Below are 27,854 nucleotides of genomic sequence, written 5' to 3'. Positions count from 1 at the left end.
TTATGGTTCTCAGTATCACTATTAAATTCTGTCAAAGTTATGGTTATTACTTAGTTATTATCAGTACTTTAAATGGGGGGAAAAAGTGCCAGTACTCCCCTTATTCACGTGTTGGCATGTGTATCAGCCGGTATCGGCTAATCATTAAGTATTACATTCTGAATTTCTACAGTGAATAAAAGATGCTAAGAGATATCGCTGATGTTCATACATGAAACATACATTTATTTACTCAAAGGGTACAACCATTTGCCAAACTATTAATTTTATAATATAGAATAATAATATATAATAATTTAATAATGTAATATCTGTATTTAACTGTAATAATATAATAATGCAATATCTGTATGTTGCTATATATTATTAGTTTTATTATGTTTATATTCTGTATGTGTGTTTGTGTCATAGTCTGAGTCGTGTGTTCTCTTTGTGACCTTTTGGAGCCAGGCCAACATTATTGGCATTAATGTTACTTAGCATTAACGTTACATTACTTAGACTAGAATTAACGTTATTTATCTTGAGACTTGTCGCGAGAACGGGAGCGGATGAGCGTCACGTAGTGCTCCCTGGGTAATGTAGTTTATGTAGGGTAATTATGAATCGCCCGGAACTGATATGGAGAGGACTGAAAAGAGTGCCGGCAGCTTGTGAAAAGTGCCGCTACGCAAGAAAAGTCACGGTATGCCAAAGAGTAAAATGTAGAAGTTCCGGTACTGCGTACCAGTGAGTACCGGCCCACTTTGAGGACTGGTTATTATGTAATTATTTACCTGTTAATATGATACAATACCTTTTGATTCTGCCTTCTAACACCGTTAGAAGTGTGACGGTTTTGGGTTCTGTGGGTGGGTAGGTGCAGAGATATGAAGTGCTAATGTGTGTGTGCTCACTTCATGAATCTCTGTTGATTGTTTTACCACAGGAGCACCTGTCTTTAAAGAAGTACATTGTAGACATAGTGACGGACACCACTGTGACCCCTGAGACTAACCAGGACGGAGAGGAGAGACAGAAAGCACGGAAAAAGGCCAAGAAACTCCGTGGACGGATGAACTCAAGGTGACTGTCTTTTTTTTCCCTAGTCTATTCTGTCGTTGTCCTCTCTCTTGCGCTCTCTCTCTCTCGTGCTCTCTCTCTCTCTCTCTCTCACTCGCTCCTTTTACTCTCTTCTTGCTGTTTCTCTCATGCGTGACAGTCACTCATATGGCTAAAGGACAACATGGCATATGTGTGAGAGCTTTATGAGTGACAAGGAGATGGAGAGCAGAGGCACTGTGCATCTTGGCTGTCTGCAGAGCAACACTGATGAGCTTAATTTATGGCCACTTTGTGTGATTGGGGAGGAAAAAGTGAGAATCGATCTGGAAGGCTCCCTCGCTTTCACCTGTTAAGAGCTTTTCTCCTAATTGGTTGCCACTGCGCTGCCAAAACTGAAGCCTCCTCTGGTGTACAATGGTATGTTAAAGTATGTGTAAACCATGCCTGTTTTTCTTTCTCCTCGCTATTGATTTTTAAATGAAGTATCAAAGAAAATCAATAGTAATCAACAAATAGGAGGCAGCGTGCCTCAGTGTCAACTCCTAGACCTGGACACTATAAATTTTGCTCCTTGTCACAACTGTAGTGTGTGTTTGTGTTTTACTGTGACAGCGGGGAGACAGATAGAGAGTTGAGACACATGCAGTTATTTTTCATGGTGTCGTAAGGAGGAGTCAGGAGAGATTAAGCTGCTGTGGGTGTGGATAACCTAGCTGAGCTCAGTCTTTAATCCTACTCTGCCCTCCCCATACGATCAGTACGCTTCATGGAGCATCTGTATTGGGTTATAACGTAGGAAACAAGCAGTTGGTTTCAGCAGTAAAATATAAACTCTGTTGTAGCCTAGTTTGAACATAAATGGCCACTACTTTTGACTTTATGGACTACTAAAATATAAATGGTTGCACCAAGTAACATGGTTTTGACTAGAGATTCATCAGTGGCATTTTTTCAGGCTGAGTTTGGGTACATATTTTGTGGTATTTGTCTGAATACCGACACCCATTGAGACTGATACAGAAATTGGCAGGTATAGTCATGAGGGATCGTAGAACAATTACAAATAGGCAATTTTTTTATCTGGTAGCATAACAAGCAGCTAGCTGATAGTTAAAATGTCGTGGGTCAAACTGTTATTTTCGGTAAGGTACATCACAAAATACTGAAAACATTTTACCACTAATGTAAGTTTATTTTCAGCATATTTACATGCAGATTATTTTTGTGGCTTCGTTAGTTTTCAATGTTATGGCTCATTGTTAAATTCTCTTTGCATGTGAGACTAAGCAGAACAAATACAAATACAAGAGATGAATAATTTGAGTCAAAACTTTTTTGTTTATATGATCTAAGCACAGCCTGTTTGGATTTAGTTAAAATGATTTAGGAGACACATCTTGGCTTGAAATAGATTTATGTCGGATCATGTTTATGATTGGGTGGTGATGCTGAAATGTCACGCTGTGCGACAAGTTTGATCTACGATCACTTTACACACTACTAGTTATGATGTACGTTTGCAGCTGCAATTCTACAAGCCGTTAGTTTAAACTCCTTTCAACATATAGTTTAGGACCAGCTTGAGACTACACCCTGACTTACGACTGTACTTGGTAGTTAAACAGTCTGAACTAACCAGCCTCAAATTAGATTGTTGCTTGTTGAGCTTGGTTGATGATACTATGTCAAGTTTTAACTAGCCCTTAAGTTAACTGATGATTTTTAGTCAGTGTCAAAATTCATCTTACTTTATCTTTGAATAAATTCATTCAAACAAGTTTCCAGTTAAAGGCGCCTAACAAGCTCCTGGGGGAGGGCCTGAGGGCGAGTTATGCTCTCTAAACAGGGCCAGGCTGGGCTTGCTCATTAATATCTCAGCAGCCCGGGCTGGTGAGTGGCACTCCGCAGGGCTAGAGCTGAGAAAGTGACAGGCCTGAGCCCCCTCTGCTCGCTGTCACTCGCTGCTTGAGCCCTGGAGCGCCAAGCCTGAGAGAGAGCAGGCACTCACAATCATAAATCACTGCCGCCTTCGGTCCCGGCGCGGCGAGGTTAGCAGCTCCACCGCTGGGTGGAAATGAGGCGTTTTATAGGAGCATAGGGTGGTGTTTGGAAAAGGCAAGAGAGCTTTTGACAGGCCTCCCAGGTTGCCCTGTCCCCTATTGTCATCGTTAAGCTGTTTTAGTCCTGAACATGCTTGACCTGGGGACGAGTCCAGTGCTATTTCCTACTAAGAACTTAGTGTATTTTACAAATAATATTGCTTGTGTGTTTTCCTCCTCATGTAGTGAACATTAAAGCAATGCCATTGTCTCTTTCTTGTGTGTGATGTTTGGTCCGGTGCATAGGTTGTCTTTTCCCCAGGTTTGGAAACAGAGTGCTCTGTGTACGGGACTGCATACAAAGGACCCCCTGTTTAATGCACACCACTCTCACTAAGTTTACCAAAAAATTTCCTCTGGCAGGGAAAGAGGCGTCAAGCATGTGATGTGGACATACAGAAGTCGACAAAGGCACAGCGAAAAACCACAGTTCCCTTCTTTTCCCCTGACATGTTTCATATAACGAAGGCTGCACCTGAACTGATCCTACGTTTTATGACTCCGGCATCTATATTACGTCCGTGTCCTCATGTGCATTTGTAGAATTTATAGGTGGGTCCCGGTTTGTTCCTTTTTGCACATTTTCCACGGCTCCAGTTTTAATTCCTTATCCGTCAGCAGTGAAGTTCCATGATTGAAAGCCTCTCAAACTCAACATTAAAATATTGCAGCAGCACCTGGCCAAATCCTCCATGTAACCGGTAGTGCCAAACCCCTGAGTTCTCATTGCACCTTTTAAAACGGATACAGTGTATTTGTTTTTTTTTATCCATCTGGACACATGGACATTTTTATGGCCCAGTGTAGGGGGGCCACTATCTCTATCCAGCATGGATGGAGGTGAATGTTGGGGCAGATCGTGATGAATTGATTATTAGTTCTGCATTGTAGCTGTGTAGCTCCCCTACCCCCCCTTAATTCTGATTACTAATATTTATAACTCCCTTGCCCATTTAACGGGGCCTGCCGCCACCAGTGATTGATGGCCCGGCCATTGCTCCCCGTTTAACCTGCACGGGTATAAAGCTGTCAGAGATGAATATTGTAATTCGGAGGATGATGAAGGGGCCAGGTATAGTTCAAGCCTTTCCTGAATGCTCTGCTGCATTCTTTATGCCCGTCTCTCTGAGCTTGTGGTAAATAATGCACTGTAGCATTGAGCTTTAGTCTTCTCACTGTGCAGCGAGGGTGGTCTGTGTAACCTATGTCTAGATTAAATCTCTGTGACTTAGGTAGCCTTTACCAAATCTCTGTCTCTCTGTTTTTAGACTCCAGAAAAGCGCCAAATATCTAAATGTCTGACATTTCTACCTTAACCCTTTTTTTTTTTTTTTGAATGTAACATTGATGTAGACTGTAAACTTCACCTACCTCTTTTAAGTGCTAGCTTTTTCTTATGAGTGTTTAAAGAAAAGATTTAACCCTGACGTCAGATTGGGGGTTCATTACATGTTACGTAGGGCTCTGTTGCCTTTTTTTCCTAGCATTCCTGTCCCCTTGTGGTGTGTTATCAAATTCAAGTTTATAGTGTTCAGACTGATTTATTCCCCTTTTAAAGACAAAGAATAAGGCTTTTTAATCCAACATCTGCTAAAGGCATTTGATTTTTTTATTTTTAAACTCACCGCTTACCTTGGTCACTAATTAAACACTCAACTTATCATTTAATTAATCATGCTAAGCCAAACTCATGTTTGGCATATGTTGAAGTGAAAATTGCATATTGAGAACAACAATGTGTCAGTACACCTCTCAGAGCATTTGAACTAAACTTTATTGATGTGTATTTAAATTTAAGCCTCTATGAGCTGACAGATGAGGGCTGTTTTTGGATTGAATTACATTGGCAGCCCCAACAGAAATGCTTTTTAATCTGCAACTAGTCTTAGACTTTGTCTGGGAAAAAAGTCTTTAAAATACTGATATTAAAGATAGACGTGGCCCTGGCTTTCTGGGAACATTCATCTTTCAGTTCAGTCTTCCGGAAAGTGGCAGAGTTTATCAGCCGCAGGTCATCTCTCCCTCAGGTGGTTTGTCAGGAACTGATCGATCAGTCTTATCGGTGAGATGTGGGATGGACAGGAATCTGTCTTGCTGGACCACACCAGGGCTCACTTGGTTGTTAGCTACACCCCCCTAGGCTGGAGATTTGCCACAATGTTTATAAACAGCATTAGCATTTAAACTAGATATGTAAATGGAACTTGTTCTCTTCTCATAGTTTGTCTGAACGATTTTGGACAAGTGACCATTTTACTTGTTTGTACAAGACTTTAGATTTTTTATGGAACTTTTGAGAGCAGCTGACAGGCTAAATAAACAGTTTGAGACACAGATTGACCTCCTGATCTTTTCTTTGTTCTCACTGTCCTCTTATCTCCTCATGTCCTCAGGCTGACGTGTGTAGGAGATCTCTCTCCCTAGCTCTCTCTCTCTCTCTCTCTCTCTCTTTCTCTGTGTCTCTTACTCGCTCTTCTTCTCTCTTTGGCTCGCTCAGACTCTCTGATGGACTGTTCGTCTTTTTCCTTCTCAGGGCTAAGGAGTATGAGACATCCGTGGAGGCGAAGATGCAGATTCCAGATTCTCCTTACAAGGCCAAGTAAGCTGCCAGCTCTGGTTATAATGAATGTACGCCCACACCTGAGCTGTATCTACAAGTATTTGGCTTGCTCCTATCTCTGAAATGTTGTCTTTTAAACCCTTCACACCCTACACACACTTAACACCTACGAAAGACTTGCATCAGTCAAGAGTGTTTGTATAAATTTGGATAATAAATATGGTAGACCAGGCATGATTGTTTTTTCCCATTCCCATTCTGGATTTATGAGGCTATGGCCTTCATTGTGTGTGTGTGTGTGTGTGTGCGCGTGTGCACGCGCAGACTGCAGCGACTGGTGAAGGACTTGGGAAAGCAGCTGCAGGGGCAGGACAGTGGCCAGTGGGCCAACAACAAAGTGTCTGGCTTGGACAGAACCCTGGGTGAGATCTCCCGCATTCTGGAGAAACAGGTACTGTATGTATAATGGAATTAGCAAATACAACTACATGTGAAATACTGTTTTGTATATTAGATTACTCCTATTTTGATAGTGTCCTTGGGGTTGTAGTAAGTTTTATACAGGCTATCACAATTATACCGCTCTGATTCTTACCCGTCCTCCTCGGGCTAATATGAATAAAGTGAACAGTTCTGTGGCATTGCAGGTCTCCAAATGACTCTGTGATTGGTTTGCCACAGTGCCCTAGAATTCTGCCCTATAGTCTGTTCAGATTGTGGGTTTGTGTATGCGTGCTTGTGTGTAAGGATTTGAGAGGGAGATAAGCCTCCTGGCTGCTCTGTGTGCAGACTCTCCTAAACCACACAGCTTTGGCTGGAGTCCTCCCTGTCTCACAGTCTGCACTGAGTATCACGTTCCTTCTCCAACTCTTTGCCCTTGGTTATTTGGTAACGAGGGCCAGATTAGTTGCATGTTTTCATTGCAGCAGATGTTATTAATCGAGCTGCTACCCGTTTGTTAAGCAGCCAAACATGTTTTCCAGTGTTTGTCTGACCTCTCATGCCTGCTGGTGCACATTGTGGCTTTGTACAATAACTCGTCGGTTTTGTCGACGTAAAGTTTGATCCAAATGATTGAAAAAAATAAATGCAACAAAGCATTTAAAGATGTATTCTTTGGCTCGGGATGTGTTCCTCACAGTGATAATGGCACCTTGCCTTTTTCCTGTGAGCCACCTGTATTCAGTACAATAAAAATATGCAGATCTTTACAATATTGTACATGTTTTGAAGCGTTTTTATTTTTCAGCAATTCACATGTGGATTAATGTGCGGTATTTGCAAAGGCATTACTTCATCTTGTCCTTTAGTCAGCTAAGGCCCAATATTTGTTGCACTTTTTATGACAGGTTGATCAATACTAGGTTGGATAGATGGCAAACATCTGTCTTTTTTTTTTTTTTTTTTTTTAAACAAAGGAAGGAAATAAACAATCCTAGCAAGTGCCATACTGTAAAAGACCTGGGTGTGTGTGTGGGTGTGTGTGGGCGGGAGGATGGGATGTTGATGGTGTCACTGCACTGGCTGAAGGGAGGAGACGCTGGATGTTAATGGATGAAGGGATTTCTCCAGGGAGCGGGCAAGTGGCTGAACAGTCTGGCAAAGCAGTGCTAATGGGAGGGTAGGGTGGAGTGTGAATCTTGTCTAGAACTGGTGGAGAAGCACCAACTGGCGATACTTTTATTTCCTGAAGTATTACACACCATACTTATGTGTGTTTTATATTAAATTATTGTATTTAGGTTAAAATATAATTTATATTTAAATCATATTTAGGGTTACAATTTCAAATTAATGTGAATGTAGGCTGTAATATTTTCCTTTCGCATTTGCATTGTGGTTGAAGTTAGCCCTTTAATGCCTTATAAAGACTTGTATGTCATTTAAGACGTGCATGTTAACCATCATACTTGAATGTAGTAAGGTACAGACACCACTCTGTACACTATGCCCAGATTAGTCATATCTAATCAGATTAAACACTTTTATTTTACCTCCCCTAACCAAATAACTGTCAGAGTTATTTTGTTAGACGCTTTTTAAGACTGCAGATTCCCTCCTGAGTTCAAGTGTTTTCTCTCATGCTATCCCAGAGGCCTTGTGGTCTCTCTCATTCCGACTGGTTCTGGAGTTTTCCACTGAGACCTGCCTTTGAAGAGCCCTCTGTTGCTGTTTTTCTAAGTCAGCAGGAATAGTGAAGTGCTTGTGGAAATGTCAGTTCTTCAAGCTTTTCTTTGGGCCCTTGTGGGGATAGGAGTCTCTCAGTTTTGTATCTGGACTTCATTTGAGCTGTCCGTCAAACCATGCAGATTCCTTCACCCGAGCCGGCCCGTGCCCAAAGCAGCGTCACTGGGCTTGTGTGTGAACCAGGCTGCTTAGGCACTTCCTCCTCTAATCCCTGGACAAAGTCAAATAAATATCTGTCTCCTTCAGCATGAGGTGTCTCCCCACAAGCCGCTCCGCCTGCTCACGTTTAGTCAGGAGCATTTAGATTATTTGACCTAACAAGCATCTCTCGTGTCACAGACTCACCTACAGATTTGTTTTTTCACAGTCACCGTATCTGATTCAGTCTTCACTTTCTCAGCTAATTCCTTGAACAACACCCGATACTGCCCCCACCCTTCTCTTCTTCCCCCCAGCAGCATTGCTTCAGCTTTAACCATGGGCTCCGACCCCTGCCAGCCTCTCCCTCTGAGGCCGCTAATGGTTTATTTTGTGTCAAACCAGGTTTCATTTTGACTCGCTGGCAAGTGACTGATCCAAGAGGGTTAATTTTTTTTTTTTTGGTTGTTGTTTTTTTAAGAATGGTCTGGACAGTCCTCTATTCTTCAGCAGTACCTTACGGCTGCTTACCTTTGTCGAATGACCTCATGTATTTACACTGAGTGCCAGCACATGTTTGTCACTGCTTTCAAATAAAGGGCCGGGAGAGACGGACTACGTTTATGACACTTGAGGGACTATCAGGACCATGGTGGAGGCAGTGGGCTGCCACTATTTACATTTTCATTTGCCAGCTGTCAGGGCCTGGCTTCCCTTGGTGGCCAACTGGTTGCTTGCTGTACCTGATCAAGAGGCCCCTGAATAGAGAGAAGGGCACTGGGTGGGGTGGGGGGTAGGTGGAGGGGGGGGTCTTGTTCCTTGTCCATAAATCCCACGGTAGATGACCTCATATTAGAAAGGGTCAGATTTAAGTTGGCTGATTCACAGAACCTTGATGGACTTCAAGGGTGTGGACAAGCTACAGCTTTCACATCAATATAGCGTTAAGTGGCTTTGAAAGGAAAGTGTGCTGCTGATAGATTTTGACATGGTTAGTACTGTTAAGTGAGATGACTTAGGTGAAACTCCTAAACTCCTCCTAAAGTCCACTAGGTGGCAAATCCTTTAGATCATTTTTTTTCCAATTATGTTTTTTTGGATTAAATGTAATATGCAGGTATTTTAGTATTGTTCCAGCATTCCAGTTTGAACCACATGTGGATGCAGGCAAACATTATGTGCAACACAGGGGAATCAAAGAACCAAGAATGGGAAACATTGCTTTAGATATGTGTGTGACAGTTTTGTGTTGCGGGTGACAGGAAATCTTTTAGCTACTGAGGTTAGATTTAGTTGTAGGCATAACATTAAATAGCTAAATTAGTTATTGTCAGTGGGAAATTGACTTTCCTCACAAGGAAAGTAAGACAAACGTGTGTGTGTGTGTGTGTGGAGCAATCATCATAGTTACTTGTACTCATTTTCCCTTTTTCTACATGAGATATTTCATTCACATGTTAACCTGAATCTGATTATAAGGAGCCCTAATGAGAAGTGTCAGGTAGGTGAGGTGTGAGTGTGGGTGAGCAGTGTGTCCTGTGTAGAAGCCCTCTCTCTCTGGATCCAGTCTGAATGACAGGCAAAGCCACAGGGGGATTAGCACTAAAGAAAGGCACTGGACATAGTGATGACATTCACTGTGCACCATCAGTTAGGTAATTTTCCAACCCTAATTCCTGGACTAATACTTTTGTTCCACTTGGCTTGGCATTGCATGTGTAAGAGTCTAGTGAATTCTTGTTTTCCCCTCAGATGTAGGTTGGAGTAAGTACCAGAAAACCCTGATGCATTTGGAGGCCATTTTTTAAATGATATATTAGTTAACATATATACACTATAAAATATAAACTATTCCCCATATTATATTACATTAATATTACATATTAATTGATTAATTATGTGTTTATTGAAAGTTAAATAATCAGTTTAACTGTAGAAATAGATCATGGGAAAGGTTAATGCTTTTTTTCCGTACAGTATTTATTATTTTTTTTGGTAGTCTACATTATGTCCGAAGTTTTATATCTACTGTGGTAAAATTTTCAGCCTGAATCTAACAGGAAAATACAAACAGTACAACTGCCTGAGATTTTCTTTACTTTAAAAACACTATCCTGTGGTTTCTGTGGTGCCTTTGATTTTGTGCTTCAGTTGTCACTAATGAATGGTGGTCCTTTCTTTTACATAAACCAAACTCCAAACTGTTTCTCATTCGAAATGAACCGTCACAAATCATCCTTACTGTATACTTAGCTCCATTCCATTAAGCCATGTAAACATTAAAACGCTACAGATCTCTTGTTGTGGTTTTCAGCTTGTTCCCGTTCTCTCTGATTTTAACTTAGGCCTCTTAGGGATTTTGTTTATTCCCCTTGTGTGTTTCCATATCTCTGTTTGAGCCCAAAATGTTGCCTCCTTATGTCTGTGCTCTTGTTCATTATGAGCCGGAACTGTAAAATAAAGTTTACATTTACGTTATTGGAGTGCTTGACCAAAATTGGATCGGTCCAGGACGCAGTCTTGGTGGACCGCTCCATCAATCCTCCATGAGTCCTCAGCCAGTTGTTATCAATCTGTTGTTGCAATGTTTTGGAAATCATTCTATCCCTCTGGCTTTAAGGAGACTAATTAGAATGATTTTTTTTTTTGAAGGACAGGAGCACACAGACATGTCCACCACATCCTGCCATTTAGCCTAGCGCACACCCCACCCCAGCACCTCTGTCCTTACCGGAGCATGGAGCATAGAGCAGCTGTCTGGTCCTCTGATTAGCCTGGGCTAAAGAGAACACCCAGGATAATAATTGGATAAGGTTTTCAAGCAGTATAATTCAGGTTTGCACCCTTCCTTCCACTCCCCCTTTTCCTTTTGCCCTCTCATCTGTCTTCAGGTCTTTTGTCTGAGGTCTGTGTTTGAGAAACGGAGCCTCTCATCCTATTATTCTGTCATTGGAGTGTCTGCTAGGCATGGGTGAGTGAGGACTAGAATCAGAAATCAGCAGTGGATTTGGACGTCACTCATCAGCTCAACGTGGGGCGGCTTTGTCGAATTTCTTAATGCCATTCCATTCCGTCAGGCTGATATCAGAGAAAATCTGTAGCACACTCACCACGAATAATTATAAAATAAAATATTTTGCTAAGGTGGCATGGCAAGAAGCAAGAAAATCAGGCAATTAAATGCAGAAAATATTAAAAGGGAATCCTTTTAGCAGCAAGTAAAAGTGAACAACATACTTTTGTCACTGGTGCAGTGGAGTGATATAACTAAACTTAGACCTGTTGCCTTCTTTGCATTATAGTAAGCATTATAATAATAATCTCAGTTTCTCAAGGACAGTCACCTTGAGATCATCTTGTAAATATGAAGTGAAATTGAATATTACAGCTGGCATTATGTATATTATTAGAAAAACTTTACAGTACTTTTATTTTTCGCCTATACCAGAGCTCCTCCATATTACATGCAGTGTGCTGCATGCTGGTATCTGTCACTAAGCCAGCTGTAGGTGCGGTGAGATGTCTTCCTCTGATCTGAGCTTCTCAGGTGAATACCAGGACTGTACAGGCCCTATCTAACCACATGTCTCCCCAAAACGTTTCTTAAATGGGCCACCAGGAGAGGCCTGATCTTCCCTCGCCTCCAGCAAAAAGATCCTGTGCTGATGTGAGAGCCTAAGCCTAAGGCTGCTTAAGCCTCCCTCACCGCTCTCAGTTCTGTTGACGAGGCATTGTGAGGAAGACAGCAGTGTATCTTGGAGGCTGATGGAGTTGACGCTGAGCTCCTCTTAATCACCTTTGCTGTTCAGCATGCGCTGCCTTTGGTGTACCTGACAATGTGCTTGTTCCAATCTCTTAACCCTGCCAGGGTTCAGCCTTCTTTTGCCACCAAATCTTCAGGAATTATTCTTTGGCGGCACCCGTGATTGACAGAAGAGGAGCTTATGTGTAATTTTGCAAAGCGCTTCCACTGTTCAACGCTCAATATGTTCGGGCTTGTTGGCAGGTTAGCCATCCCCTGAACAAAAACAGCCTGAAGTGCCTGACTTTGAGTGCTGTCACACAGCATAGGAAACTCTGACCTCATTAAGAAGTGGAAGCGATCTTCTCATCTCTCACTAAAGTTCTCTTCGCTCTGAAAGCTGGATTTAATGTGTATCTTCTCTCTCTTAAGTCATTTTTCTTTATTTTCTTTCTAGATATATGTTTGTTTATCTTCATGTTTACTATATTTCCTCATATTTACTATGAACAGCAAGTTTTACAGCTAGGTCAGAATATGTGATATAAATAGTTTTCTACTCACAGAAAAAGTTTAGTGAATTATTATTGGACTGCAGATATGGCAGGACGTTTGTGGTCTGGAGCCACTGCCAGCCTCTGAGATGCTTCTTTCCTTCGTCAGCTAAAGCCCAAGAGATCTGTGGATCTTTGTCTTACATCACATGACTCACTTAAAGGGTTCCCACTTTGAACTTGAAGGAATTTTATGATGCAAGTAAAAATGTCAAGTCTGTAAACAGTTTGATTTGAGAAGCATGTCAGTTAAATGACTGGTTTATGTCCTCTTTTAGACAGGGACACTCAGCCGCACCATATGAGTTTCAGGCACAGTTTGGTTGACCTCCTCTTAAAAGTTTTATCACTTTTATCTATGGTAAGCAACGAACGAATGCTGCATTTGAAACAAGTCTACTTTGTGCTTTTTCTCTAATCTTAACATGATATTGTGCAAGTAATGTTTTTAGTTTTTCCCTGCTGCTTTTCCCAGCAATCCATGCTCTTGTATTCCCTAAGCTCTTGTTTGTCAGGCTGGACCACCCTTGCTTTGTGTGCAGGTCTGTGTATTTGTTGTCCTGTATCGGGGTTTGGCGACTGCAGGGGGGCTAAAAAGGGTTACGCACTTTTGAGATTTAGCAGGAATTCTTTGGGGATCACTTTTTTTTTTTCAGATGTCACTCTCAGTCCCCTTTGGAAAGAGGGAGGTCTGAGAGAAAGACGGGATCCTTACACAGCGAGAGCAATGCGATACTGCGACCCGTTCGCCTCTGCATGAGTGTTCATGACTGACTCTCTCTCTCTTTCTCTCTGTCTCCTCTCTTCTCCAGAATAATGCGGATCAGGTAGCGTTTCAAGTGGGAGGGGGTCTGTCTGCACTGGAACAGATTCTGCAGGTAGTCACGGCCGCCTCCACTCCCACAGCCGTCCCACGCATTCCACTTAAGTGAGTACCAGCTCTTGCAAAGTCTCACACACACACACACACACACACACACACACACACACTCTGCCTTTTCAGACACATTTTTAAATATTCCTTTTCTGTTTCAGCCTTTTTGCCTCCCTAAAGCTTAATGATTGTTATTAAATTTTACTACCAGATGAAACTGTAGTAAGTTTAATTAAAAGAAACTCTATTATCTTTGCCATTGGAAGGTAAATTCCACAAACATATTTTATTAGGTGACAACATTCTGGTGCTCCTAACAGCTTTCATACACTACATGTAGATTAAATTTTTCATAATTAATAATTCATTATGATTACATAATTAACTGGAGAAGCTCTCTTCTCTCTGTGCATGATTGGTGATCATAATCCCGGCTCACAGAACAACTCCATCTCAACTGTTCAGACAGTTCCTCGTTATCCAGAACCCCTTCACTGCAATAAATAGATACAAATGCATAATGAATAAGGATGCTCTCTGTTTAGAAAATAAAAAGGGCTGCATTTAAGTCATCCATTTCTCCTTCGCTTGCTGCCATACAAAGGACACATTTATTGAGTGCGTCACAGCGAAATGGGAGTGCGGTTTGAATAGTGGCAATGGAGTTTGCGGGCTTGGCCACTAGATAACCTCACAGAGAGAGCTGTTTCCACTAGAGAGAGCCCTTAATGGACTAGAATGGCTTCTCTCTCCATCATTAGCATTTGCTTTTTTTTTCCAAATATCCCCTAATGGAGGAATGTTACTTATATTTATAATGCTTTTACAGGCCATCTAGTGTTTATTGATTTTTTTTTCTTTCTCCCTCAATCTCTAACGCTCTCTCTAGCTCTTTCTTAATCAGTCATTAATTTTAGAAAATTTGGGAGGAAGTTTAAGATTGTAATGGATTTTTATGAACTGAACTGAACTGAAGTTTTGGAGGAGGGTGGGTCTGGTTTGGGCTTGATTAACATGTGTGTGTGTTCGTGCGTGTTCTTGCGTGTGTGTGCGTGTTCTTGCGTGCGTGTTCTTGCGTGTGTGTGCGCGTGTTCTTGCGTGCTCTTGCGTGCGTGTTCTTGCGTGCCTGTGCGTGTTCTTGCATGCGTGTGCGTGTTCTTGCGTGCGTGCGTTTGTGTGTTCGTTCGTGTTTGTGTGTGTTGGGGGGGGGCGTACTGTGTTTGTGCACCAGCTCGTGTGTGTGCTGGCCCGGCCGTTCAAACACTTCCGCTGTTCTCTTCTTGTTTTGAGATATCCACTTAACTGGCTCGGAAGGAGGCCCAGATCTTTGAGGCGCATCTGTCATTTGTACTGGTCTGTTGCAATCACACAGTGAAGTGGCCCTTTTGTAAGGATTAAAGAATGTCCTCGTCTTCACCTCCTATCATGGCTGAATCACTTCTCAGTTTTGGCTTGTTGAAAAGTCTTCCCCTCTTGACGAACCATGGGTATAAACCAAAGATATATAGGAATTTCTTGTAATAATAATGTATAAAGGAACTTTATACCCTTTAAAAAAATACCTTCAGTGACTGTTAGAAAAATCCCCTCAAAATGTCTTTAATTAAACTATAGTCTTTGTTCAGGTTATCTGAATAGCTCACACAAGATGAATGGCATATAGTAGTTATTGGACAGACTGAGAATGACCAGAGCCAGTTGTCTGGTTTGTGAATGGCTCTCACCATTCCTTCCTGTATGACAGGCTGAGCAGAGATTAGGATAGTAAGACTGATTGATTGATTTCTCCTGACTGTCACTCTCACACTTTCTAACTTAATTCGCTCTATGCTTATACTCATAAGCAGGTATGTGATTGGCAGGAGAAAGAATTCTTACATTACTTTTTCATTTAATCGTTTCTTCACTTTCTTTAGCCCTGAGGTTCCATAGTGCTGAACCTGTGATAACCTTACACACTTGCATTAACCCTGTCTGTCCAAGAAGTCCAGGAAACAGTGAAACCCAAACAGTCTTTGTGCCATCGTCCACCCTGGCCTCTGTCTCTCTATCACTCCTGCATCAAGGTTTTGTCAATGTTTTTCTAAACTAACCTTTTGACAACCATTTCATACTGTTTTAAGCTTCAAACTTGTAAGAAAACAATGACGAGATAGTACAATGTACAGTATCGGAACAGGGCGTGACATAAGTGCGTATGCGCTAATCATTCTTCCTCATCTCTGCTTCATAATGGAACTCGACTGAGACACTAACCCTCACAACAGCTCTAGTTTATCTGTTTACTGTAATGCTGGCGTATCGATCGCCTCCTTTCAGATAAGCTGAGTGATTTACAAAAAAGAACAACTGCGGAGATGCTGCTGGAATATTACGCCCCAGGGAGGAGAATTCCATCTTGTTAGCATTACATTAATGGGCTAATTCCAGCGCGAGGCTCCGTTAATGTCCCTGTGCTACACTGCGGCTCAGAGTGGAGGGTTGGGCAGGAGGGGAGGAAATGGGGGTCGGATGTCTGGAGCAGGAAGGTCATTACGTTTGTGTGAGTAACGGGGCAAGGGAAGAGCATGCAACAACCCGGACGTTAACCCACACGCTTACTGTTTAACTCTACAAGATGGGGATGTAAAAGTACCTGTGAAACAGTCACTCTTTTATATCCTACTACAGTGATTTTCTTGTTAGTAAAATTTTATTCTTAGCCATTTTGTGAGAAACAGCATTCTGTCAAGCATGCTATGTTGATTGTCAGAGCAGCATACTAAGACAGCGATCCCTGCTTGTACACAGAGAGAGAGGGTCACATTAAAATTAATTTACACTGACAGTGATAGAAAGAGAAAAATATTTTCCATTTTAATTTTATTACTTGTCACCTTATTATTCTTTTAAACGGATCAACCATAATTGCTTTCTATTTGATCATGTAAATCATTATTGAAATTGATATCTCTTACTTTTTGAATTTGATGCATGCCTCATAACTTTGACATATATCACATAATGTTGATGATGAAGAGCTCGACTCTTCATCTCGACTTGTCTGTAAGAGAGCCTCTTGTATGCTTTTATGCTGTAGAGAGTGCTGGATCCCCTGAGACGAGAGAAGAAAGCACATAGATTAAGCTGTAAAGTGTTTTTTTTCCTCATTGACTCTTACCTCTCCCCCAGGGATGAAGAGTGTGTGACTGCACTTGGAGGTGTGTCTGGTTTTGACTTGAGTTTGTAGAGTGTTAGGGCACATCCTCTGGTCTTCCAGTAGGTGTCACTGAAGAGGAGAGAGGGGAAAGTGAGAGAGCTGGGCTTGAGACCAGGCTGCTGTCAGCGCACAACTCCAAGAACAGGGAATGGAGTATGATTAAGTCACTGCTATCCCAGCGACACACGCACTGAGCGATGGTGGGGGTCACTTCTAAACGGATTTTACAAATGACTTTAAGGAAATCAGTTTTTCTAAATAGACTGGAGACATTTGAAACTTTCCCCAAGGTCAACAGGTCTGTGAAAAGGTTCGGAAATGGAGAGCACTTTGCCCCTGCTCTAAGTGTGGCCCACTTTGTGCTCCAGCATCCTGTGCTGTCTCACTTTCTGAGTGCTACTTGCGAGCGCAGCGACGCGGGGCTGCTTGTCACCTCACCTCCATGTCACACGATGACTGAATGTACCCGGTGAAAGCTTCCACCAAGCGTGGTTTCATTTCAGGATGCCATTATGCCGCACACGCGCATGTGTGTGTACGCATGCTGTGCGGTGCGTGACAGAGCACCCGAGACTTATGCCCCAGCTTATGCCCGGCCATTTGCGGAACACCGGGAGGAATGGATGTCTTGGAAGCAGTCATGATATCGGAAAAGATCAGTGGCAGAATCAAATTAAATGTCATTTGGATTGCAGTGAAAGAAAGGATTGTTTGACAAGTGCTAGGCAAAGGATTTGCTCTTCACCTTTTCTTTTTGGCTCTAGCTTTTTCTTTCCCTCAAGGCCCCCCTCTTTTTTCCTCCACTTCCTTTCCAAAAGCAGGTATTGCAGTCTGGCTGAGTAGTTGTTCAGATTTCTGTGTTTTGCGTACGTCAAGCCTGAGTGGACATATAGGAGAAAGGGGGAGATTATATTGAGAGATTGGGAAATGTGAGCTTCTGGCCTAGGTCAGGCTATTTCCTGGTTGATAACCCAGTTACAAGGGGGTGCAGAAAAGGATCTTTACATGTTACTGCTGCTTATCCACCACATCCAGATCTCTGGTTTTGGGTGCTCCTTCTCCCAATGAAGAGTCCCCGTGTTCCCATGCGGCTTTAGTTTCCAAACCTGTACAGTTTTGTAAAAGACAACTTTTGGGGCGAATGGGACGTTTACAAGTGATACCCCCTCCTATGCCCTCCAAGAAGGTTTCCCATCTTTCCTGTCATCTGCCTGTTGTCCCAGGGATACCCCATGGATTTCAGAATGGGTTACAGGGGTTTATCTGAGCCCAAAGGTCAGTTTAGTGACCCATTAGCTCGGGCCACCCAGGCTGAAGAATATGCCTCGTAGGCGTGATGTACGTGTGAGGGAGAGGGTGCAAAGGTGTGGCTGTGGGAGAGGTGCTTCTTACCTTAAGCAGGCCTTTACTGTTCGTCACAGTGGGCTAATCAGAGGGTAGGTCTGCTTGGGTGTCTGAGGTTAAGCTGGTTAGAGTAGGTGAGGAGATTACAGTGCTTGTTATCTGCATCTCTTGGTCCTGTATTCTTTATCCCTTCCTCTTTATCTCCTTTGCAATCTCTCTCTCTCTCTCGCGCTCTCTCTCTCTCTCTCTCCCTCTCTCTCTCCCTCTCTCTCTCACCCTTTCTCACTCACCACAACCCCCGCCCCCCTTTTTCCTTCCTCTCCTATACTCTATGCTCCGTCAGTGTAGGGTACCATTGGAACTTAATCCTATGTCTACAAGATAAGGCTTCATTATGGCCAGATTAACAATGCGCCTGTTGTTTTGGGGGGCAGCCTACAGTCTGGTAGCAGAATGGGCACTGAGCACCATGGGCCGTCCTGGGGCCAGTGAGCATTGTCAGGAGTGGCAGTCTGTCAGGGAATCTCAGAGCAAGGAATGTTGCCTTCAAGAACGAGTGGCACATGTGGGCCACCACTGCATACTCCCCGAGTAACACGAGAACAAGTACAATGGCACTTTACCAAATTGCTCATCAAAATCTTTGACGCGAGCTGTCATCATCAGGGAGAGAGGGCTTGAGATTCCATACGCAGGCCTGGTGTTAGGTGTCATGCTAATCACTCTCAGTTAGCCGAGAGCAAGCTGAAAAACCAACCGTGTTACAGCTTCCTGTTGCTGACAGGAGTGTGACGATTAAAATCATTTTAGCAGGACAGTGACAGCTACAACTATTTTATAATGTGTCTAGCCTGAGCCAGTAAAATTCAGCATAAGATTTCCACCACAAGAACCATTTCAGGAACCCAGGAACGTCAAAAGTATTTCCAACAGAGGAACCAGGGCCAGACACTATTAACATGGAACTTGCTCTACTGAATGTTGCTGATTGGTCAAACATAAGCTTCGGTGAATAACTGACCCTAGTACCTGTTATTTAGCACATGAGCAATTACTAAAGCTATACTAAAGGAGTATATTTTGTTTGTTTCTGGTGTCAAGAAGGTGATTGAAGTTTAAAGCTGAGCTTCGTGAATTTGCATGTGGTTCACACAGCTACTCTAATATTAGCAAAGCAAAAATAGTGCAGGAAAACATCAAGTGTGTATTATTTCAAGCTTCTTTTTCCTCCAAGCTGTGTGTTGATCGCATGCTGAAATGTCAGAACTCTCAAATGTTTTGCTCCACCTTCGTAATTTTGCATAATTTCCACTTATTCTTCAGTATGCAAACCAAGAGCTTGCCCATCAGCTGTGTAGTTCCTGAAAAAAGGTTGTAGAACCTTGATGGAAATGTGCCTATAGAGGACAAATCAATGATCACCACACTAACCAGGCAGGATTGAACACTGCAACTGTAGAAGTAGTTGAGTAACACCACACCCAGTAAAATATGCAATAGCTTTGTTCCTTATGCATTGTTGCTTAGCACTAGGTCTTGTGTAGCCTTGGTGCCCTCTTAAAGAGTAAGATATTCCAGAATGGTTTGGTTGATATGAAGTATATTGTGTATTACATGTACAAGATTATAATTTATTGTGTATTTAAGCTCTGAATATTGCACCCTTCTTCTGCCTTGCTCCCAATGTCCCTAAACGCTCTGATTTGTTTTTTGTTGGGGGTTGATCCTAGCACTGGGGGTTAGTGGTGGGATTTGGCCAGTCGACAGCTGTTTTGCCCTTTAATAAGATTAGTGTAAAGAAATTAGTCGTGTGCTCTTTAATCTGCTGTTTAACCATGTGAGCCACCTGAGGGCTGCCCTGTCCTGCCCGATCCTCCTGCATTCCTCCCCACAAATGATCCTATAGGCATCAGATAACCAGCTCCTCAGGATCCCCGTAAACGTGCACCTAGATCAGGTTCACCATGCATTTTTCATGGGTTTTAGTATGTCAGCCTACTTAAGTTAGACCAAATTAATGCCATCTCTGTATGTGTATCATTCTTATTCATTTATTATGGAATTTTTAGGCACTAAGTCTATCCAAGACCCTACATTTGTTTAGAATATGATTAAAACGAAGAGTACTCGGTAGTTAAAAATTAGTTAATTTGTGAAAATCCATTTGATTTTTTCTTTCTATCAGTGCCAGGTAAACTGCTAAAAGCAGTTAAAACAGCTATAAGCTTTCAACTCAGTGTTTATTCTTGGTGAACCCTGAACACTCTGAAGCCTGTCATTCAATCCTAGTCTGGTCACCCGACACCACCACTCCTTCAAAAATCAGCTTAAAATCAATATGGATACCTTAAATACCATGACAAGTGCTAAAAAGATCTTTACCTGAAGTAACCCATACTAAGCTTAAATGTTCTATTGTCTTAAAGCATATGCCAGTTCTGTCTTACAGGTGCACTCACTAATTTTGTTTGGTCAAGTTGAGAATATTCTCAATTTTTTTTGGAACCAAAGTGGATTCGAGACGGAGTTCCACAATCAGGGCTCTTTTTTCCACTGGAAAATCAGTGAGGCAGAGGCAATGCTGGTCGGCTGCCCAGAGTGCACAGTTCGGAGGGGATCTCATGTTTCTCTCCCCCGTTTACCGAACAGAGCCTGCAGTATCACTCCACTCACCCATAACCATCCCTCCCTCCCTCCCTCTCTCCCTGTGGCTCTGTTTCACTCCTCAATAGATAGCTTTCTATCAGTGCAAAAGAAACACAACACTGTTCGTGCTCTTGCGAATCAATGTTCCATGTGCTCACTGAGCGAGTGATTTTTAAACATCGTACATAAATTGAACGAGACCTCACTCAGCACCTTGTCCGGAGCATTTATTGTTAGTTTGTCGGAAGTGAAAACATGTCGATTAATAACTTGACATAAAATAGGTACACGCGATTTTTATAAGGAGCAGCAATAAAGCGGCTGAAAAGCGCAAGGCTCAAAGTGATGTGTGGAACACTTGGACTCTATCCCAGGAGTCCAGTCAGAGCGGCTTCTCCTTGCTGCATGGCTGACGCTTTTACGCCGCTATGTCAATACTGACACCGCTATCTCCCAGATCTGTCCGTCGGCGGTTTGAATATACATTCCTCCTTTTGTCCGCGGGGTGGAAGTTATCGACAGGCCAAAACGTCTGTGCGCCGACGTTATTTTTATTTCATTCGCCAATATAGTTTGGCTGAAAACACCGAACAGATGGCGACGGTTGCGGTAGATATCAAAATGTTTACGACTGGGAATAAACACGGCCTACTTTAAACCAGGAAAGTCGGATTCCTTTCGTCCACACCACAGATAGGGCCCCGCCACTCTGCTTTGGGTTAAAATATACAGTTGTCAGAAAATATTAACTGATGAAAGGAGGGAGTGGATTGGGTGGAGGGTCTGCCAAAGTCAGAGTGGTGTGACTGGTCACTTATCTGTAGCATTAATCTGCTCTCAGGCTGGTGTGCAGCAGACATAATACAGCGGACTGACTGACTGCTGACTGGCCTACAGGCGCTGACGGCTTGTTTCTTATCTCCGTACAGGGAGAAAAAGAATAGAAAGGGAAGACAGGACAAACAGTGATGGAGTGATTTGGATGGACAGAGGTGGAAAGAGGGAGTGAGAAAGAAGAGGAATTGTACAGATTGAACAGTCTGGTTCCTCCAGTCTTGTTAAGCGGGTTAGAGTGAGAACATGTTGACCTTTTCTTGAGAAAGAGTGTAGGGGGAGGGTATGGGAGGGCTTCAGAGATGCTGTTCTTACATTGTTTCTTACAAATGCATCCTTGTATTGTTAGGCTGCTCATATGTAATGTTTACACCCTGAGCTTATAGTGACATTTTTATTATCATTATTATTATCATTATTATTATTATTATTTTAATAATCCCTACCATGTTACAAACTTGTTTGGCAGCATGTGAAATGTAAAGTACAACCTGCCTTACCGTGTTGCCCTACTCCTGTTAACATGCTTATCTGTGATGGGGAGGCAAAACACAAGGAGTATTTGGCTGTCTAAACCATATCTGGTATGTGTTTCAGGTCTCTCTATGCCGCTGTGAATGTGTATTACCTGGCCTGCTCCCGCTGCTACAGCAACTGCTTTTACGTTTTCTACAGCAACAAAATCGCCCCTCTCATGGATCTCCTTCTCCACCAACTAACGGTAGACCTGTAACACACGACACTCTTCCCAGTTAAATTCTCTCTATTTTTTTTTTTTTTTTGCTACTAATGGCTGTTGCTCAAAACAGTTATTGTTCCACTCTTACATTATTATGTTATGATCAGTGGTATAATTAAAAAAGTTGTTTCTGTTTTTACTCCTTGTGCTTGAACAAACGTATCCCATCCACCAGACTGAGACCAGAGCCAAAAAAGGAACTCTAACACATACAACACACGTCAAGTTTACATGAGTCACTGAATCATCGAGAGTTGTGGGAAAGCACTGTTGCTAGATTCCATTTCTTTCTGAGTGTTTATTATGTGGTATTGTGCCCAATACAAAGCTTCCACTGGTAGACAGAGGTAAGATAAAGGGAGGGTTAACCTGACACCATACATACCATATTTGGTGTGCAAATTAGGGTTTGTAGCAGAAACAAGCAATTGAGAGAAATTTAAAGATACAGTACAAGCAGTGTGCCAGCTCATATATAGTCCCATGTCCCCAACATTAAGCCTAATCTTTAGCTGTAAATGCACAACCTGACACAAGCCTGGATCGTGTGTGTGTGTGTGTGTGTGTGTGTGCGCGTGTGTGTGTCTGTAATTCTAAACAAATAACATTTGGCAAATCCTTGAGCCAGGCTTAGTGTGGTCTGGAAGTTCCAGTTTGGAGAAGTCATATTTCCTGTGGGCGTAGTAAGAGATGAGGTCCGTCTCGAAGCATTTGTTTACATGTGAATTAGCCCAGCAGCTATTCAGACCACTTGCTTAGTGATTCTGTCTGTCTGGAGGAGTTTCAAGATTTTAGAAATTGGAGCAGTCAAAAAGGATTCATTTGTATCATTAACATCTGTATTTTGCATTCTGGTTTGCTACTAAATATACAGATATTGTTATGGACATTTGTGTGTCTCTGAATTTTTTTGATAAAAGAAAAATGTAGCATTTACCTAAACTAACAGCTAAAGAACCAAAAGATATTCTTCTGGGTGCTGACGGTAAAGTTCAGCTTAGCTGTTAGAATATATATCATAGCACACAAATATCATAGCACACAAATATAGTTCTGTGGTTAACCTTATATATGTATATTAAGAGTGAGTGTGTGTAGTGCTGGGCAGCCATGGCGTCTCTCCCCTTCCCCTCCTGTAATTAGATTTGTTAAGAATGTAGCAGGCTTTGCCTGCTTTGTCAGTGTTCTTATTCGTCCCTCAGTTAAAGCTGACATTTGACCATTGGCTGTACTAGTGCTGTATATTACTTCCTCCCACAGAATGACTGGCCCATGCCTAATCACACACCCTCTTGCCAAGCACTTATCTGATGATCAGACATCCAAGTTCTTTATTTAATGATCCAAACCAAGCTTTGGAAAAGTGTTTAGCAGAAGTGATGAAATGATACAGGCTATAGTGAGCCTATAGTGCATACACATTACATATTCCATGATTACTTTTTAATGGAATGAGAATAATAACTCCAGCCAGAAGGTTCGAAAACACTTAAATCAAAGTTAGGACTCATTAGTATCTGTTAAGTCCAGCAATCTGCACTCAGCTGTAGGGCCTGCGTGCTGGTTACATGATGCCGCTAGCAGCACCCTGCCAGGCTTCTTGTATGCCCCTTGCTGGCACGCCACCAGTGACAGTGTCACTCTGAGTTTAACCGTCAGTTTATAGCCCAGAGCTGATGAATAATAAATAAGACGCGTGTTGTTATTTATGTCTCAGAGGATCAGGATTCCAACCAAAGACTAATGGTATGTGCCTGAAAACAAAGAGGAAGGGATCGTTTTTATTTGCACCCCCCCTGACTTAATTGGACAGGCTTTAAAATGCACACTGAGGTTTAAATGTCCTCGTCTATTGTGCAGTTGATATTGAGACTGCAGGAGCTAATGCTGAATGAGCTCAGATACATATCACTGCCAAGATTAGAGGTAAAGGCAAGCTTTGCTTCAGTGGGTTAGACCTACAGTCAAGATAAAGGGCTAGATTTTCAAAACTCTCATCACGCAATTTGAAATAGCTGATCCGAAACCTTATTCACTGATGTTAGACTTAAGGTTATTGTTTAGATCAGTAACATCTAGGTGTTATTATTCCATGGCTGGTTAAAAATTATGTCTCTGGCTGAGTCTGAAGTGATGTATAAATATCTAATATGCATTTTGTGACTCTCTTCCAGCCCAATAAACACAGCACTTATTCTTAAATAAATACTCTCACACACTCAATGTCTTGCCATCTCCCACTTCTTCCCTTGCTGCTTCTCTCACTCAATTCTTAATCTTCTCTCTCCTATTTGTCATGTTTTTAGCTCTATGTTCCTGAAGAGGATAAGTCCATCTTTGGCCGCACTGTAAACAAACAGATCTTTGAGGGTCTGACCACCGGTCTGCTCCAGACCACTGCTACAATTGTAGATCTCCTGGATCCTTCTGGACTGGAAGCTGGAAAGAGTTCTTCCTGGATTTGCTCCCCCGATATCAAGGTTAAGACCATCGAAAACTTCACCACCCATGCTCAAGACCTCATCAGGTCAGTCTGTGTTTTAGTTAGTCTTACCTAAATAAGGGACTCTGTGCAAAATTCAGCCTTTTATTAATTTTTGTGAGTGTCATCTTTGGTTTTCTGCCAGATACACATTCTTGCAGTGGAATATCTGCTCTTTACAATTGGTACCCAGCCGAGTGCTTCTCTTCCTGCTTTTTTGTCTGAAGCAGGAAGACAAGTTGTTTTTTAACCTCTGCATTCTTTCTCACATATTCATGTTTAGTGTGACATAGCTCGTGTCTGTAAGGGGATTTCTGCTCAGTAAATTGTAGCGGTAAAATATGAGTATTGGAAAGGATTCTTCTCTACAGGGAAAGCTCGCTTGGAGACAAACCAGAAGTTTAGCTTTTCCTGTATCTGATACAGTCACAAACGTGGGACGAGATTTCAAGAAACTGCTCCTGAACCCCTGTTCCTGCCCATCATTTGACATGATACATGAGGGAAGATTATGCAGTCTGTAATCGAGCTTTGCCGTCACCCTGTTTGGGCGTCAACCTTCTCAGAGATATTGTCAGTCTTGTCACAGTTTGCCCTCTTTTATGCATACCACATACGCTCAAACCTTAAGTCCTTGTCTGCTCCAGCCAAGAGGAGCTGCAGCCAAAATCTGTTTCTGGAGCTACGCGACTTCCAGTTGAACTTGGTCTGAGAGCAAAAGGGCACGAGGGAGGGTCCAAACTTTTGGTTTAGTCCCTGTCCATGAGGAAAGACAGACTGCCTTGGAGTCCTGGTGGAACCCAAACTTCCCACAGCAACTTCCCAACTTCACTTCTATATTTCATCTGAGCAGAACTGCCTCAGTGCCTCAGTGGCCTTGTGCATAGTGAATATAAAGTGACCCAAACTATAAAGGTACAGTCTAGACAAGACTAGCATGTTAACGTTAAGACTAGTCTGTGCTGGTGCCGGACCGTTTTTTAATCCCACTCTCAATGGAATTCTGACCAATCCCTTTCACAACCCTCCAAGACCCCATCCCCTGCGGATGCTACCTGCCCACAATATTTTTTAGTGGATTTAGTTGTTGTTAGGTTGTATTTCCCAAAATGTAAATAATTTATTCATTCAAAACCACTGTGAGACAGACCATGATAGAGATGTTACTGAAGAAAAATGGATTAATGCATGAGTGCCCAGTACACTTGAGCTTCATATCCGACCACCTGATCCCATCCTGTTGAAACCCAAAAATGTCCGCTCCCTCAACTTTTTTGTTTGGTCCTGTAGGCCTCGTGGGATGAGAATGGAAGGGTTGAATGAGAGGGAGGGTCTGAGAAACAATGAGCAAAATGGCAGAGAGAACATATAGAGATGTAAGAGAAAGAAAGTTGGCTGTTTATAGCTATGGAAAGGAGCCGTTGCTGTAGTGCAGACTCTAACAGGCCCCGCTTCTCTGGGAGGTCTGTTGATTGACAGTGTGGAGCCTCCAGTCACTACTGGAGGTACAGGAGGGGGTAGAGGGGGACAGGCATACCTGAGCTATGAGACACTACTCTAGTTCAGGAAGAGAGGATTGTGCCTCCCCTCCACACACATTCCCCCCCCCCCCAATTTTACCTGGGCTGGCACATGGAGGCACAGTCCTCTCAGTAATGCTGTAATTAGGGCTGATTTGTAGCTAGAAGGGTGGGGCTAACACCACCATGAGACCTTTCATTTGCCTGGACAAATGAGAGAGATGGGGACAATAGACAGGAGTGGCAGGCTCGGACGAGAGCTCCGATTTCCACTTGTTGGATAGGTTGTGTGTAGACAGGGCCTCTGCAACTGAGTCTGTTGGTTAATTTCTGAGTTTAGTTCTGAGTTATGTTGCATAACATATTGTCAGTGCCTGTTTTAACATCAGTGTCCTTTGAATGCAAATATCCTGAATTAGTTTTCATCTTTCATATACTGCTCTATTGACAGAGTAGAGCATTTTCAATGTTTCAGTCCACATCAGCTCCATGACATGACTGGTGCTCATAAAAACCCCATCCAGCTTGCTGTGTTTCACACATTGCCACCTTAGTGAAGTGTAAACTCCGTAAAAATCCATTCAAATTGCACCCTTAGACTTTCTATTCACCCTGAACTTTTTTGTTTAAAGTATAATCACAACAATTGTCGGGCCTGTAGGTGTAAAGCAAATGATAGGATATTCATTACACCAACATTGGGAACCCGAATCAACATAAATATGCTGTTTGTTCACTGTTCCGCTGTCTCATGTCACATTTTTAAGTGAACTGTGTTGTAATTATAGCTGGCCCAAGTATGACAGCCCCAATCCCCACACATTCAAATTGGCAGTGCTCTACAGATGGGCATTAGTTCTCTTGATTTCTCTTGGGGGAAAAAAAAGCCTGTTCTTGTGCCAGTAGTGAGGTGTGGTTTTAGGCTCCCAGTCATGTTGCTTATGTGTCACATCTGGTGTGAATTCTAGGTTCCTCTGAAATTCTACATACATGTTAAATTTGTAAAATTTATTTGTTTGCTTGTGAATTTATACATTTTCATGAACTGACTAATGTTACATCTTGGTTTTCCTCAGCTATGTAGTGAATATGGGGGTGATTGACAAGCTGTATGGCTGCTTCCTGTCTGTGCAAGGCCCGATCGATGAGAGTCCTAAAATGTCTGCCTTTCTGGAGCAGGCTACAGCTCTCCTCCATGCCATGTGCAAGTTGTGTTTTGTCGTGAACGGCCGGTGAGTGGCATCTCTATCTCTTTCTGTCTCTCTCCCATTTCCTTATGTGCTATAACACAGATATCAGAATGTCATCAATCACTAGTTGTTCATCTAGTTCCATCTTGCTCATTGTAAACTCCTGCTTTCAGCCCACCCACACACACGTGTCTGTCTGTGTATGTATGTATGTATGAGTGTGTGTGTTCATTGACACAGGCTAGCTCCATGAGCCCAAACTCTGAGGAAAGGCTGGCAGTGACTCAACTCTGTATCTCTTTTTTCCCCCCTCATAAAACCTTTGATGTCTAGAACACTTGTTAAGCGTACCTTCTGAAATGTTGAGTGTCTTTGTGTCTGCATGTATTTATTGACATTGTTAGGTCCGTCTCGGTCATGTTGACCAGTCCTGCCCTCGCTGCTGTGCCCAGCCCTGTATATGTCCAGCTGCTGTGTGCTGTAACACTGTCCAGCTGTTTAACACCATTCTCTCCCTCTCCCCAACTCCATGTCACTAAATATCTGTGAGAAACCCCAGCAGCAGCAGCTCTCCACTTTTAATAGCTCCACTCCGCAGTGCCATATTATAATCAACATAGTTCTAATCCAGCCATCTATATCTCCATACAACCATTATTCACTAGGTGGAGAGCCAGGAAGTCATTCCAGTTTGAATGTGGG

At 42.5% G+C, this 27,854-nt stretch overlaps 1 protein-coding gene across 4 annotated transcripts in view; it reads left to right on the top strand.

Annotated features, from left to right (window-relative positions):
* Positions 1 to 27,854, top strand: part of scaper (S-phase cyclin A-associated protein in the ER) — a 93,176-nt gene that overhangs the window by 48,067 nt on the left and 17,255 nt on the right. For all 4 annotated transcript variants that reach the window (XM_034307342.2, XM_034307344.2, XM_034307343.2 and 1 more), the window contains 7 exons: positions 929 to 1,065; positions 5,677 to 5,742; positions 6,028 to 6,154; positions 13,137 to 13,252; positions 21,819 to 21,942; positions 24,267 to 24,487; positions 27,039 to 27,194. In XM_034307342.2, the coding sequence (XP_034163233.2) occupies positions 929 to 1,065; positions 5,677 to 5,742; positions 6,028 to 6,154; positions 13,137 to 13,252; positions 21,819 to 21,942; positions 24,267 to 24,487; positions 27,039 to 27,194 (947 nt within the window). The remainder of the gene's footprint in view (positions 1 to 928; positions 1,066 to 5,676; positions 5,743 to 6,027; positions 6,155 to 13,136; positions 13,253 to 21,818; positions 21,943 to 24,266; positions 24,488 to 27,038; positions 27,195 to 27,854) is intronic.

Source organism: Pangasianodon hypophthalmus, chromosome 9 (genome assembly GCF_027358585.1).
Source record: "Pangasianodon hypophthalmus isolate fPanHyp1 chromosome 9, fPanHyp1.pri, whole genome shotgun sequence".
In the NCBI taxonomy this organism is placed as follows: Eukaryota; Metazoa; Chordata; class Actinopteri; order Siluriformes; family Pangasiidae; genus Pangasianodon; species Pangasianodon hypophthalmus.
This window is presented reverse-complemented; position numbering and strand designations above follow the sequence as displayed.